A 15,363-nucleotide genomic window follows, 5' to 3' on the forward strand; every position below is an offset into this window, starting at 1 on the left:
TGACCCCAGCAGACTTCCTGCCTATGGCAGGGGGGCTGGACTTGATCCTGGGAGGTCCCTTCCAGCCCCTGATGTCTATGAATCTATGAGTGATGCTCAACTAGGGTGCCATGGCACCCAGGGGTGCCTTAAGACCCCTTCATGGGTGCCACACAATGTTAGGTGCAACTCGCACGATAAACCCAGAGATTTCAGATAGGAATCTATAGTGTTAAAAGCATCTGCCTTGTGGTAGGAAGATCCAAGTTCTTTGCCAACAAAAGAATTACTTGTTTCTATAGTCAAAAAGGATGAAAACTAGGAGTTGGAATTTTCCGAGGGATGCCTTGAGTTTAACAAAGGCAAAGACCACCTGACTAAAGTCATTCTGTGCACGGAAGCCAGTGTTTGTTATAATGCAAGCAACAGGGGAAAACGAGACCAGCTTATAGTTAAATGAATTATGCATTTATCTGATCTTCATCCAAGCGGAGTTCACTGTATTCTAAAACTTACCATACCACCTAGGGGAGATTCTTGCTTACTGCAAGTCATTTTCTAGAGCACCCTTCCCCTGAGATTGTAGCTTCACTTTCATTCACATGGTAAATCTAAGGGTGTACATAGCCACAAAAACACGAGGCCAACAATTCAAAGAACATCAGCTCCATGTGCAGAGCTCGGAGGGACACGTGAATGCTCCTGAAAACAGGAAAAGGGGCAGGGAGGGGAAACAAAAGAGCTCTTAAAAAAAGAAGTCCAGAGCTTTCAGGATCAATTTGAGTTTGAGCTACATTGCACAAGGCAGTTCTAGGAAACCTGAACATGACTAAGTCCAGTCTGGGAAAATTTCATATTTGAACTGTCTATTAGATACAGCCTGGCTTCCCATTTCCCAGAATAAAACATACCACATCACTCAGTACCACAAACTAGAAGAGACAGACAGTGTTCACTGCTGATGTGGAGTTGGCACCTCCGACAGGCTCACCAGCAGCAGCAGCCTTACAATCTTATCACACACAATCCTCAGCTTGGGGGTATTGCTGGGCCACGCATCCTCATGTACCCGAGTACTATCAGTAAGTGCTGGGTGCCACCTTCTGGCTGCCATTTGCAAACAGAAACCCTGGATGCAATAATTAACCAGGTATGACAATTGAAGTTACAAGGGGACAGGACAACACTCAGTAAAATGCGTTGGATGAAAAACCACCTCTATGAATCTCTACTGCTGCAAATGGAAATAATAATAAACTGGGCAGCTTAGTCCCATGCTTCCTGCCTCAAATCCCTTCTAGTCCTACTCTGCTATGATATATCCCTTAAGACTTTATGCCTCAAGCCAAATTCCAAAACAGGTCCAAACTCCAAAGCTGTCCACATACATTTTTAGTGCCTGCTTTTGAAAGCCTTGGGCAGCAAGCTAAAGAACTGGTCCAGCCTCACAAAAAACCTTATGCTGCCCATGTGCAAACTGCTCTCTGTAAGGTTTAAGTTGTAGAAGAGTCTGCTCATGGAATCCTGTAGGAAACAGCATGTCAGCAGACAGGGCTAGATGTTTCTGTGGAATCTAAAACAGTTATTTAAAAAGAAAGGACGATAAAAGCCCACTTGAAAACCACAACCCCCTATATGCCATTAATCCTATGGCTAACATATTGCTGCGTGCAATTATCTTGTGGCTATGCTCCACATACCCATGCTAGTGACCACCTTTCATTGGTAGGCAGAGCATATTAGGAATCCTAACCAAGGCAACAGCTGTAAAATTGCTCAGTTACCAAACATGATGCCCTCTTATGGCATCACAGGGAGCCAGTTCCTATCAGCCAAATTGTCATTTGCCTCTAAAAGCCAACATAACTAACAAGGCATTTTGGTGGTGGGGAAAGCAGCAAAACTTAAAACATCCTGAGAAGATTTATAGTCAGTGCACATAGTCTATCTTGCATACATCAAAAACTCCTCCTATAGCGACAGTAACCTGATGTGTTATCTTCCATCTTACCCTTTTTGTTCTTTTCCTTCGTCACAACTGTCATGGACATTGTTGGAGCAGTGGTGATTTCGCCACTTGTGGGTAACCTGCTGACCTGGAGAGACCGGAAAGTGCATTTCAGTGTGTTTTTGGTAGTGGAAGGGTCCTTCTTCTCTGGATCTCTCTTTTTGTCTGTGGGCTGAGCTGCAATCCAGTAATCCACCTGCAGTCCCATCAGCTCAGCACCAAGGCTCTGGCTAGAAGACGGAAGAAGAGAATCATTTCTATATGCTGGCAGATGGGATGTCCCTTAAGGGCCTACAATTTTCTAGTGACTAGTGATTTTGGTTACCCATGTGAAAGCCCTTAGAGAGGCCAAATGCTCAGCATTTTTGGACGAAAAAAATGCTCAGCATTTTTGGATGAAAAATGGGTAGGGCTGCGCGAAGCTTTGGTTCCTGATTCAGCAGAGATTCAGCTCAAGTCAGTGGCTGAATCGCCGAATCCAAATCGAATCAGGAGGCCCTTTAATTTCTCGGAATCAAATTGGCAAGATTCAGCAATTCAGACAGACACAACTTTAGATGCTTTTTCCTACATACCTCAAGGTAGTAGGCGGCTTGGGAATGCTGAGATGCTGGGGCGGATGGAGTGTCCCACAGGAGTGTGGGAGGGTCCCAGCGCACTCGGCAGACCTGAAAGTGAACCAGAGGCACTTCCAGTCCACTTACTGGTCTGCCAGGGAACGCACGGGGGCCCCCCCCTTGTGTCCCCTGCTGGGCAACTCATGCCTCCTGGGTTTGGGGGGCACCTGGGGTCCCCCCCACAGCTGATCAGAGCTGGGGGAGTGCAGGGCCCCCCATGTGCTCAGCAGCAGAACCAGAAATGGACCAGACATACTTCCAGTCCACTTCCGGGTTCGCTGCCAAGCATGAGTTGGCCTCCCCATGCTGCTATGGGACACTCCATCCACCCCAGCACTGCAGCATCCATGAGCCACGCCTGGTCCCTTGAGGCACATAGAAAAAACATTTAAAGCCATCTATGGCCAAAATTGCCAATTCTCCAAATGGGCATTGAATTTTCAGATTCGGATTTGGCTGAATTAAATCAGAGACAGTGATACTAATCAACTAATCGAATCACTGTCCCCGATTCGGGCCGAATCAAATATGGCCCACGTCACACCCCTAAAAATCAGGTTCCTGAGTTTTCAAAAAGGAAAACAAGTACTAGAGGCACATGGAAAGAGTTATACTGCAAAGCATAAGGTGACACTTATCTTCCTAGGAAGGAAATGGCCAAGATGAAGGTTAGTTACACATGTAAGTAGCTTTTATCATCTAGAGATTGTTAAAACAACTGGTTACAGGAATGTATACTGTTTAGGTCCAACAACTTCTAAGTAATTTCTCCTGTTCTGATGGCAGTTGTAAGAAATACAGCGTCCGACAGTTCTTCAGAATAGGGGACATTGTAGAAAACAGCCAATGTGCTGACCTGGGTCCAGGGCCCAGTTGTAGTCTGCCTGCGTAGTTCACAGAGCCAAAGCAACAGAAAATGAATTACCCATCCTAACTAAACACATTCGCAGTAAAATCCCAAGCTTGACAATAAGACAAGGGGCAAACAAATATTTCCCCTTGTAGCTGCCAACACCAATTCTTAGCTACCATTAAGGCATAGGGCAAGACTCATTTCAGTTGGTTGGCTGAAAAACTGTCATTGAGTCAAGGGGCCAACCTAATCAACCCAAAACAGCCATGTTGCAGGAATTCATGTGTTGAGGTACAAACCATGTGGTTTTCCCATGGCTTGATTCCCAGGATGGACTACACGTAGGCTTCCTACTGGGTTCAGTCAGTCAATGAAGAACCTAAAATGAGCAATCCGGCAACAAGTTCACCCCCATTCAAGCACACTGCAGCTAGGGGCTCCCACAAGCAGTCAGCACAAGCTGTTTTTCACAGTTTGCTCAGCAGAGCAGTGGAAAGAGCTATGAAGGACAGAAGGGCTAGTCAGGCTGCCTGCAGCTACATGACATTACTGCCAAATCTGTTCCCATGATTCCTGTTGTCACTGTGCAGACTCCTCTCCATCCTCACTTGTGAAGTAAAAGTCAAGGTAGATCCTACAGAACATGATATTTTCAATTTGGTGGGGCTGGATATCAGGGCATGAGAACTTTTCTACTTTTCTTGAGGGAGGCAAACACATACTATTGAAGAGCCCAAGAGAAACATTTGGGTTCAGGTAACCAGGACTAGGCAGATCACCAATATCCCCATCAAATCAACAGAACAAAAGTCAGGGATGTATCCTCTGACCCTCCTAACCCAGTGAGGGCTGATGTAAAGGAGAGTACGAGGCACGCCCCATTCTCGCACACTCTCTCTAAAAGCATCTATACTACATGCCACCGTTGAAGACAGGATACTGGGTAAATGGACTATTGCTCTAACCCAGTAAGGCACTTGGTACATTCTGATCATCTCTATGTAGAAGATTATCTAGGGCTGCTGTAAACTCCTAGCTGGTGGCTTCCAATTGAAGGGCCCTCCAACATGGCATATTAGCTGTGGTCCTGTCCTACGTTTGAGGAGCTTCACACACCAGCACTTTCAACTTCATTCTGTAAGAGACTGATGGGCACATGGGGATGTCTCACCAGGATCTGATTTCCTAGACCAGGAGCAGGCAAACCCTGGCCCATGGGCCAGACTGAGAGCTGCTCCAGGGCTGGGATCTTGCGGCAGTGACAGCACGGTCCAGAGCTCAGACAGAGCTGTGATCCACTGCTCACACGCCCCAGGCAGGCAGGGGCATGCAGGCAGTGGATCGTAGCTCCAGCCCAGCTGCAGAACAAGTTGTCACCACTACAAGATCCCTGCCCTAGAGCAGCTCCCCACCCAGCTGCATGCCCTGGTCTCCATGGAAACCCTGGTCCCACACTGATACAGCCATGCTGCTCCTGGGGTCTCCATGGAAACCAGCCACAGCAATGCAAACACAGTCTGCTGGGAAACGGAGGCTGGCAGCTGGCCAGATCTGCCATTTTGCCCAACCCTGTCCTAGACCTAGAATCAGCATTTAGGAAGAGGCACACTTGCATTTGGACCATCGTTTCCTAGGGTCTACTATTAAAAAAGTTGAATTAGGATGGCCTTACCCCTGGGGGCTCACTCAGCTAATGCGCCCACACCGGACAGGGAGAATGGACTAGGCATTGCTGAGAAGAATCTGGGGGTCTTTGGTAGATTGCAAATTCAAATATCAAGTAGCAAGACTACGCTGTGAAAAAATAAAATAAAATGCAACTTTGGGCTGCATTATGAGAAGTATCATCATGTAAAGCACGGCAGATGATAATACCACTCTAGTCTGTGCTGGTTAGGCTTTTTGCTGGAGTTCTTTTGCCTAGTTCTGGGTGCTGCACTTTAACAGAAATGTAGAGAAACCGGAGCGGATCCAAAAGGCAAGTGACAAAGACGACAGAGGTTGGAATTCAAGCTCTATGGGGAAAGATTATTTAGTCTAGAGAAAAGGAGATCATGGAAGGACATGAAAACAGTTCTTAAATATCTGAAAGCCCGCCACAGAGAAAGAGAGCAACTAGTCTCCTTTGCTACAGAGGGCAGGACATGAGGCAATGGGTTTAAGTTGCATTAAAGGCAATTTAGATTAAACTGGGGGCAAGGGGGAAGCTTCCCAAATATAAGCCTAGTAGGACAAAGAACAAGCTGCCTAAGACAGTTGAGGAATCTCCTCCACTGGAGGTTTCAGAACGGCTGAATCAACATCTATCCAAGATGGATATAAGTCTATGTTCCATTCTCTAGCACCCTCAAACCTACTATGCTTCATAACCCTTTCATGCAGTGATAAAAACCCAGAAAGGTTTCAAGATTAGAAGAGCAAGAAACAGGACTGGGGCTACTTAAAATTCTGTTAAGTCACAATGCAATTTTATAAGAACATAGTTTGCAGCCAGCATAAAATGCAGAGAACCTTAGCTATTCATTTTCTTGCATTAGGTGCTAGAATCTTGAACTGTTAATGTGACAGAAGATATAAAATATGTATTTTGTCACAACCATCTGAGCTCTGACCTACCTCCATCTATGTTTTTTTATTTACTGGTTAAATGAACCAAGTGAACGCAAGTCCCTTATAGCTTTCCCCAATTTCCTCACATTAGACAGATAACCAGACTTGGGATGAAAGCTCACAATTTCCCGTAAGACAAAAAAAAACAACAACCCAATACTGTTTCTATGAAGTTACATATGTTACATTTAAAAAATGTGAATAAGCAATGTAAAGAAAAGTTCTACCTTTAATATTTGTCAATCAGCTGATAAGAGATAAGCAAATGTGACCTATTAGTGATTCTCAAACCAACGGGCCAGGGCACCCTGGGGTGCCTCAAGATCTTTTAAATGCTGTCACAATGTATGAGGAGATAAGTGCAGGCTCAGGCTCACTCCTGGCCCCTCTGCAAGGAGGTAACCACTTTAATAAATAGTTTTTGATATATGGCGGTGCCTTGTTTGCAAATTATGGAGGGGTGCCTTGAGTCAAACAAGGGGCACCTCAAGTCTAAGAGAGGTTGAGAACCACTGTATTAGTTAACAGAAATCAAGGTCATAGTAGACTGAAGTTCAGTTTGTTATAATACTATGTATCTTTTCACACTGTTCTCACACAGCACATTTATGCCAACCATAGCAATTGATGATGCTCTTAGCTAGTCTTTTCCTTGCTTTTAATTTTAGTTGCAGAAAGCTCCGTCATCAAGATGTTTGCAGGAACTTGCATTGCAGTTCTGCAAGTTAAATATATATAGTTTGATATTGCAGATCATAAATCCTACAGACTGTGCATTGCAGCTGGGTCAACAGTAATGCTAGAATTTTCACTTCTGTATTTCTCGATTAGCTATGCAGCATTAGTGCTGGTTTAACACTCCTGCTGATCCTATACAAGGATGTATGAAATAGGAGCACAAGCTTTACTAGAAGTCAGAGGGACTTGGGTTCCTAAGTTACCCAGGTACTTTGAGCATGTGGTAACTTTTAATTCACTATTTAAAAAATAAAGACTTTAGGGCAGCAGGACTCAACCTATGATTATCACCACCAGGAGGCAGCAGCTTAGGATCTTGAATGGGGCTGGGGCTGCCCATACATGTCCTGATGCTGACAATCAGGTGATTGTCAGCATGGGACTGGAACATACCACATGTTCAATTTAAGTTACCATGCAAGCCAGCGAAAAAGGTATTCTTCATTAGGTGGAGTATCTTTGGGTATAGTTTGCCATTTTATGACAGCAAAAATGTGTGGTATATTGCCATTTATGGCACGATTGGCGACATTAACCACACTGTAAATGTAATGTCTACCAGGGCCCGTGGCCAATGATGGAAAGGAAAATAGTTTTCATTCCAAATATTATCAACATGCATTGTAGGAGTAACTCATCCTGCTCTCTTTTAAGAGGACAGAGCCTACCCAGGGCCCCCTCCTGTGCTTTGCTAGTTAGCACAGTGATCCACTTGCACTCTAGACTGTGACTGAGTAAACAACCAAAAGCATTTTTGCTGGTCTTCTCCAAACATTCTCTATTTTGTCCCTCACCTTTGTATGACCACAAGTATCCAGAAGCAACTCTCTTACACTTGAAGTGGCACCACAGCTGTACAGAGCTATTCTGAACTGGAAAATGAAAGACCAAGACTTGTGACCCGAGCCTAGTATTACACTGACTTTCAACTGCTCTACCACACTACCACAAGCTCCTTTAATCTGGTTTTCATCAATATGCCTGAGGCCCTCCTGTTCACTGTTTCCCAATTTCTCTTCTCCCAGAGAGTATGTTATTTACATGATACTGTATTCCATTCTTTAAATCAGTCGCATCATCCCTGCAGTCCAAATCTCTGTAGGCCTTCCCTTGTTTAACCAGTCTTCCCAACTCCTCCCAGATTCACTACCATCTGGGAACCTTTTCCATGTGCTCCCTCCTCTCTTTCTAGAGAATCATTATTTCTTGACATTATTGTAACACCACAAGGCCCAAATCAAGAAAGAGGCCTTATTGTGTTAATTAAAAATGCAGGAGATATACATCACTGAAGGGAGGCAAGCATTTTTGTAGGCGATATCTTTTATTGGATCAGCTGCATGGTTGGGATAGACTAAGATAAGCTTTCAGGTACCACAGTACCCTTCCTCAGGTCTCCCCTACATCACTGAAATAAGCCAAACCAGACAGTAATACTCACCCAAGTGGTGCCTCCCAGATCAGCACATTATAATTTATTACTACCCCTGGTGACCGCCCTTCATCCAGTAGTTACTAACACCTGAGTGAATTCATATAATCTGGGACAGGAATATGAATGATAGCAACAAATGCTTTCCCTAAGGTTCAGGGTCACTATACACAAGACATGCAGCAAGTGTTAGGCTTTGAGTTAACTGGAGATCTCCCAGGCAAGCCACCCCAACTACCAGAGCCATAGGAAACATTACAAGTTTCCTTGGACAGACAGAAAGACAGACCCATATTGCAAGCAGGCCTGCTGCCTTATCCCACAAACACATACACTCACCCCAAACATCCTGACCCTCCTTACAGACACTGAACTCCATTAACAAGTGACCCAACTTGATGCTCAAAAAGCTCTGTGGCTGAAGGGTCTTCCCACAAGCTACTGAGCCCACCCAGTATAAAAAGACTCATGTCCTCTGAAATGAGGCAGGCTTAGCTACACTGGGTTCAGGCTAAGAGGGATAACTAAGGACTTGGGGCTGCAGCATTCCTTGCAGAGATTTCATTTTACTGTATTTCAGATAATACAGTAGGAGGAAAAAAAAAAAGGCAGAAGGTGCTTTACCTGGAGGAAGTGAAGCTGCCAGTAACAGACGGTGAAGAAGGTGGGGTGGGGGAAGCTTCCTTCACAGCAGGAGACACAGAAGGTGGGGTAGAGGAAAGGACACTGGAACTAGAGGGAGCTGCATCATCGGAATCACCTTAAAGAGAAGGATTCAAAGTGTTGGACTGTGTTCTTCACCTGCATCCTCCCTGCTGGCAACCTCTGGGCAGAGCAGAGGGTGGCTGGGGATCTGAGCCTGATGTGCTGAGTCATCCCATTTCCCAAACTTTGCCACTGTATGCCCCGGGGTTAGTCATCTAACCTGCTCTCAATGTCCATAAAAAGAAGCCACTGTACCTCTCTCACATGGGTGCTTTGAGAGTCATTTAGGGCCTGTTCTCCCCAGAACATCACAGAAAACACTTTGTATACAAAGTTCATTGCTTCCACCCAGCCATCTCTGCAGCATAAGCTGCTTGTCCTCCACAGCTCTCCTGGAGCTCTCTGCAGGGTCTGTATAGCAGACAAGGGCACAACCAGGGATAAGATAGAAAGACTGGAGAAGTATGCAGCACTGCCCCCAAACCCCACAAGGAATCCACAGACACCAAGGTAACATATACATTAGCTTTTCTATAGAGCCCTTTCTCTGCTAGCCCATTAAGAGAGCTTCTTTTTGTGCCAGTGGTAGGACTCAGTGCAAACATGCAAGCTGGTTGCAGGGAAGGCAACCACAAGGTTTAGAAACCAAGACCCTTTCCCTCATTCCCTCCTGATAGAATTTGGAGAGAATTTCACCAAAAGAAATCCTCCATGCTTAATATCTGTAAAGCCTTGAGACACTCTAACAAGATGCTACAAGTATAGCAAGAGCCATATAGTTTTAATGATATGTTTTATCCCTGAATGACAAGCAGGCTGCATCCCCAAAACACTAAGGAGTTAGGCACAGTTGCAGAGCAGGAGAGAAATTAAGAGGATATGGAGCCTCAGAAGAGTGGGCAATATTGAGGCAGACAAAAATGGGAAGGTTGCTCCAGATGAAGAGACAGGGGCCATCACACCGAAGTGGTAAGAATCTAGGGAAGGGCACAAGTGAGCCTCAAAAATCACTTACAGTAGAAATAGACCTGCAGTGCCCATGTAGTCTTGCCTTTGCTGTAGACTATTCCCTGTCTTAATTCACCATCTGAAGATGGATATAACTCACCCATCTCTCGTGAGTATTGGGAGCCTGATTTAAGTATCTGTACAAGGGTTAGTGGGGATCATGGGTAAGAGACAGTAGATCTAAACCCCAATCACTATCATCACTATGCACAATTAAGCTGGCTGAGTTTATAAGGCCTTGTGCGCTCAGCTTGTGGCACTACTGCTTGGATATGCCATGATTTCTGAAGACTGTCTGATGGATTCTATAATTTTACAGGCCATTCAGAGCAACAATGAGGAGAAGCTTATTGACATGGGTGACAAAAGAAGTTAAGGCCACATAGAGCCCTTCAATGGCAACACTACCAGCTTCAACCACTTCTGCAATAGTAAGGTCCCCTCTATGAGACACTGGTCAGGCCACAGCTGGAGTACTGCATCCAGTTCTGGGTGCCACACTTCAGGAGGGATTTGGACAACATGGAGAGGGTCCAGAGGAGGGCCACTCATATGATCAGGGGGCAGCAGGGCAGGCCCTACAAGGAGAGGCTACGGGACCTGACCCTGTTCAGCCGCCACAAGAGAAGGCTGAGGGGGGATCTAGTGGCCTGTTACAAACTAGTCAGAGGGGACCAGCAGGCACTGGGGGAGTCCCTGTTCCCTCAAGCACTACCAGGAGTGACTAGAAATAACAGTCACAAACTGGTAGAGGGTAGATTCAGATTAGACATCAGGAGGCGCTACTTCACGGTCAGGGCGGCTAGGATCTGGAACCAACTTCCAAGAGAAGTGGTGCTGGCTCCAACTCTGGGGGTCTTTAAGACAATGCAAGACGAACACCTTGCTGGGGTCATTTGACCCCAGTACTCTTTCCTGCCATGGCAGGGGGTTGGACTTGATGATCTCTGCTCAGGTCCCTTCCCACCCTACAAACTATGAAAGGTGATGGCAGCAGTTCACTCTTGCCACACAGCTTCACTACATCTCAGCTCTGCCCACCCTCCCACCCCAGTTTAAAAGTAAGAACAAAAGGAGAGTAGTGGGGATTCAGCACTTGGTCCCTAGCATAGGAATGGAGTGATGTGCTTCAAGGAGTCTCAGGCAGAGAACATGTCAAAATAAATGAATATGGGGCTTGGGGGTCTGGGGCTGGGATGGAGGGACAAATCAGCTCAGCCCAGAGAAGCAACAAAGCATGCAATCCCATTGCTAAACTTGTTGGACAGTTTTCATATTTAATATGCTCCAAAACTTTCCCCAATATCTACACTGAGCTAAAAATTTTCAGGCTTAGAACTGGTTTTCCCACAAACGTTGCACTAGTTTAGCCTGAGTTGGTATGAAAAACTGATTTGGTTAAATCAGTGCAAATGCCATGGCTGATGTAGACTGGTTTAAAATTGGTGATAGCTCTTTAAATATACACCTGTAAATTTACCAAGTTATCAAGCAGCGACACTGGATTAAAAACCAAAAAAAAAACCACCCCACACCTTCACAGTTAAACCCAGACCAGGAACCAGACCTGAGCTTCTTCCCAATACACTGAAATATGAAAGTTGGCCTGACATCATTGCCTTGTACAGTTTAGAATACGAATGAATAATCATTCCACATGCTCCATGGTTATATTCAGGCAGTACCTGTGCTATTGGTCTGCCTCAGCAGAGGCAGGACAGTGACAACTGAAGTCAGGGGAAATGCCCCAAACATGAAAGGCCTATGGTATTTAGCAAAGCCCACTGGAATCCCTAGAGAATCTGTTCAGTCAGCCTGACAGACTGAAGGAACACAGAGGCTCACAACGCAAATAAAAGGATCTCTTCCACTGAAAAAAAAAAAAATCCAGGAAAATCTAGGCAAACTGCATTACTGTTGGGCCCCAAGAGAACTGTATGTGCAAACAATGGGCTACTGCAGGCTCCCAAATTAAGGGCATTTTAGAATTAGAGCACAAAACAAAAAAGAAAAACAAAGAACAAAAACCAAAAAAACCCCAACCAAGTAACCATCTCTAGCTGACCAGTGGCAGCAGAGGTGGATACTCCTTCCCTACTCCCAACTGTTTTGGGCAAGGGACTCTCACAACTGTGCAGCAGAATGATCTTTATACAAACACACACAAAATCAACTCACTTGAGTTCTAATACATATCCCGTTACCTTCAGGTCTTTGTGTGGATGCTTGCTTAGGAATACGACTGTTCCCATTTAGATGAACAGCGGCCATTAAAAACAAGTTAGTTGTGCTGGTGCGTGGGTGTGACCTGGTCCCTGGGTGGAGGTCCCCGACATAGGGGCATCTGCACTTTGTTGCAGATAAATTCCTCCTGTGTAATGTGTAGGGGAAGTTCTATTTTTTGAGTCCTGTGCAAGCAAAAAAACACCCTAGCACATCCAGTCCCACCCATTATTCCCCTGAGATTCATTATAAAACTCTTATCTGAAAAACCCTCTGGGCACAGGCTTCTTACTGCCTGCCTTACCGTGGATGTGTTGCCCAAGTTATTTCAGTGCAGCTTCTCCAGACACCAATGTTTAGAGTCTGCTAGCTCAGGGCTAGAAACTAGGGCTGTGCGAAGCTTCAGTCACCAATCTGATATGACAGAGATTCAGCCCGATTTGGTGGCTGAATCTCCAAATCCAAACTGAATCAGGAGACCCTTTGATCTCTCCAAATCAAAATCAGAACCCTCCAAATCAATTTGAGAAAGATTCGAAAAGATTCAGCAATTTGGACATGGACACAACTTTAAATGCTTTTTCTACATACCTCAAGGTACCAGGTGGCTGGTGAGTGCTGCTATGCTGGGGCGCGTGGAGCATTCCACAGAAGGACAGGGAACTCCCCAGCATGCTTGGCAGCAGACCCAGAAGCGAACCAGAAGCACTTCCGGGTCTGCCAGGGAGCCTCCCCGGCTCAGCGACTGGTGCCTCTTGGGTCTAGGGGTGCACCCAGGGTCCCCGTGCAGCTGATCGGGTTCACTGCTAAGCATGTGGGGGTGGGGGGGCCCACACTCCTGTGGGATGCTCCATCCACCCCAGTTCATGAGTACCTCAAAAGTACATCAAAAAAATATTTAAAGCTGTGTCTATGGCCAAATCGCTGATTCTCTGAATCAACATCATATCTTCAGATTCGGACTCCGCTGAATCGAATCAAGGACAGTGATCCGAATCAGTGAATTGAATCACTGTCCCCAATTCGAGCTGAATCTGAATCCGAATAGAATATGACCTGTTTCGCACATCCTTACTAGAAACAGGACCTCATCCATTCCATGTCCCCATCACCGATACAGCCCAGCCCACCCAGCTAGCTCTGAAGACAGACTAACATGGTGGTATTTGAAAGCACAGAACTGCTGTATTCATTTTTTTGGAGGAAGATGATCCCAAGTCTTTTTTTCTCTTCCTCTCAACCCTGCACAGCTTGACTCAGAAGTCTTTCCTCTTGGGATAGTCTCAAGATGAGGGGTGGTGGTGGAGATCCCTGAACATCGTTCCCAAAGGAGATGGTTCAGGCTGCGTACGTGCATTCAAACAACTTGGGAGAATTCTCCCAGGATTGCTCTCTGGGTAGGGAAACTTACCCAGAGCTGCATATACAACAGGGATGGGCAAACTCTGGCCCGTGGGCTGGATCCAGTTGGTTGTGGATCCCATTTACCAGCTGCCCCTGCCCTCATGGTTTGGGCTGGTCTCCATGGAGACCCCAGCCACACCTGTGCAGAAAGCTCAGGCTGGGTTTGCCATGGAGACCAGCCTCAGCCACACAGAGCAGCCCAGGGGGCTGCTCTGGAGCCACTGGAAACTTGGGATGGGGGCAGCTTGCTATGGAGCCAGGGCAGAGCCACGATCCATGCTCCAGGCACGGCTGCACAGGCAAGGGATTGAAGCTCTGCCCCGGCTCCAGACCAAGGTGTCACCGCTGCAAAGAGCCAGGGCAGAGGCACAATCCCCTACTTGTGTGCCCCTGCCTGAAGCATGCAGGCTACAGATCATGGCTCTGCCCTGGAGCAAGCTGCCCCCATTCCAAGTTCCCAGAGGCTCCGGAGCAGCCCCCTGCACTGCTCTGCTATGTGCACTGCCAGTGAGGCCCAGGTTGGTTTCCATGGCAACCCCAGCCTGAGCTTTCCCAGCAGGTGCACCTGGAGTCTCCATGGAGACCAGCCCAAGCCATGAGGGCAGGGGCTGTTGGGAAATGGAATCTGGATGCCAGCTGGATCAGCTATTTTGCCTGCTCCTGGTATACAAGTATCTGAATGCTGAGGTCTTGAAAAGCAGAGAGCTTGCAGGGCTACCAGCCAGGGGCAGGAGGTGGGGAGGAGATGTTCACGCATCTCAGAGTGCAATGTAAGCTTCCTTCGTCTGCCTGGCAACAGACTGCAGTACTGCACATGGTGGCCCTGATTGGCTGACCCAGACTGTCGTTGGTCAACCTGCACTTCCCTGTAGCATAATGTGGGGATTGCAAAGTGGGAGTATTCAGGAGCATTAGAGTTTAGTGAGTGACATACTGTCTCCCTGTGGGGGATGGGGAGAAACTGGAAAGAAGCCACAGCACGTACAGACATTCACTGTCCCAGAAGAAACTCTCCTGGGAGTTATTTAACCCTGGTTGTTTGCAGGTTATTTTTCTTTTAAAGTGGCCATTTTTACCATGGGAGAAAAAGTCCGAACATCTGTACACTTGTGGCTTCTCCTGGGAGAACAGCAACTCTCCCAGAAGAAACTCAATGTCTTTACAAAGCCCCATCAGCTTCCAAATACAGCAACCTGGCAAATCCCAGGGCTGCCCTCCAGAGACCATGAGGTAAGCACAGAATGCTGCACAGAATACAACTTTAAGCTGCTGCTGCGACATCTAATATTCTCTTGCTTCTGCTTCACTGTGCCCACACTCTAACCTCTCCCAGATCTCCTGAACTAAATCCTTTCCCACCCTGGTGGAGAGGCCTGGGTGTGAGGATGGGAAAAAAGTCCTTCTTCCATGGGTAAGGAGCTACACAAGCAGGGTTCTCCTCATGCCTGGATCCATGAGCATCTAGAACACAGTAATAAGGCATTTCAATTTACTTTGAGGCATAAAAGCAGTCTCTATAGTTTGTAAAACAAGAGTAGCTTGGGATGAAGTAGTGACAAAAAAAAAACAAACCTTACACTGATAGAATCCTATTGCCACACTATCTGATGCACACAGAAGCACGCAGTGCCACATCTTTAGATGTTTTCTGTTATATGACCCTGTTTTTCATTTGCTTATAAAACAATGTTCAGGCTAAAATTTTCCATGCTAAGCATCTGTCCAGCATTTTTTTTGGGTGGGGTGGGGTGGGGCAAGTCCTGAGACAATGCATCCAGCTGTTTCC

At 46.3% G+C, this 15,363-nt stretch overlaps 1 protein-coding gene across 3 annotated transcripts in view; it reads right to left on the reverse strand.

Annotated features, from left to right (window-relative positions):
• Positions 1–15,363, reverse strand: part of PACS2 (phosphofurin acidic cluster sorting protein 2) — a 136,411-nt gene that overhangs the window by 11,671 nt on the left and 109,377 nt on the right. For all 3 annotated transcript variants that reach the window (XM_090046821.1, XM_090046818.1, XM_090046819.1), the window contains exons 21-22: positions 8,862–8,997; positions 1,991–2,217 (exon numbers count right to left, since the gene is read on the reverse strand). In XM_090046821.1, the coding sequence (XP_089902947.1) occupies positions 1,991–2,217; positions 8,862–8,997 (363 nt within the window). The remainder of the gene's footprint in view (positions 1–1,990; positions 2,218–8,861; positions 8,998–15,363) is intronic.

Source organism: Crocodylus siamensis, chromosome 5, assembly GCF_052110815.1.
Source record: "Crocodylus siamensis isolate JL-2025a chromosome 5, ASM5211081v1, whole genome shotgun sequence".
NCBI lineage: Eukaryota > Metazoa > Chordata > Crocodylia > Crocodylidae > Crocodylus > Crocodylus siamensis.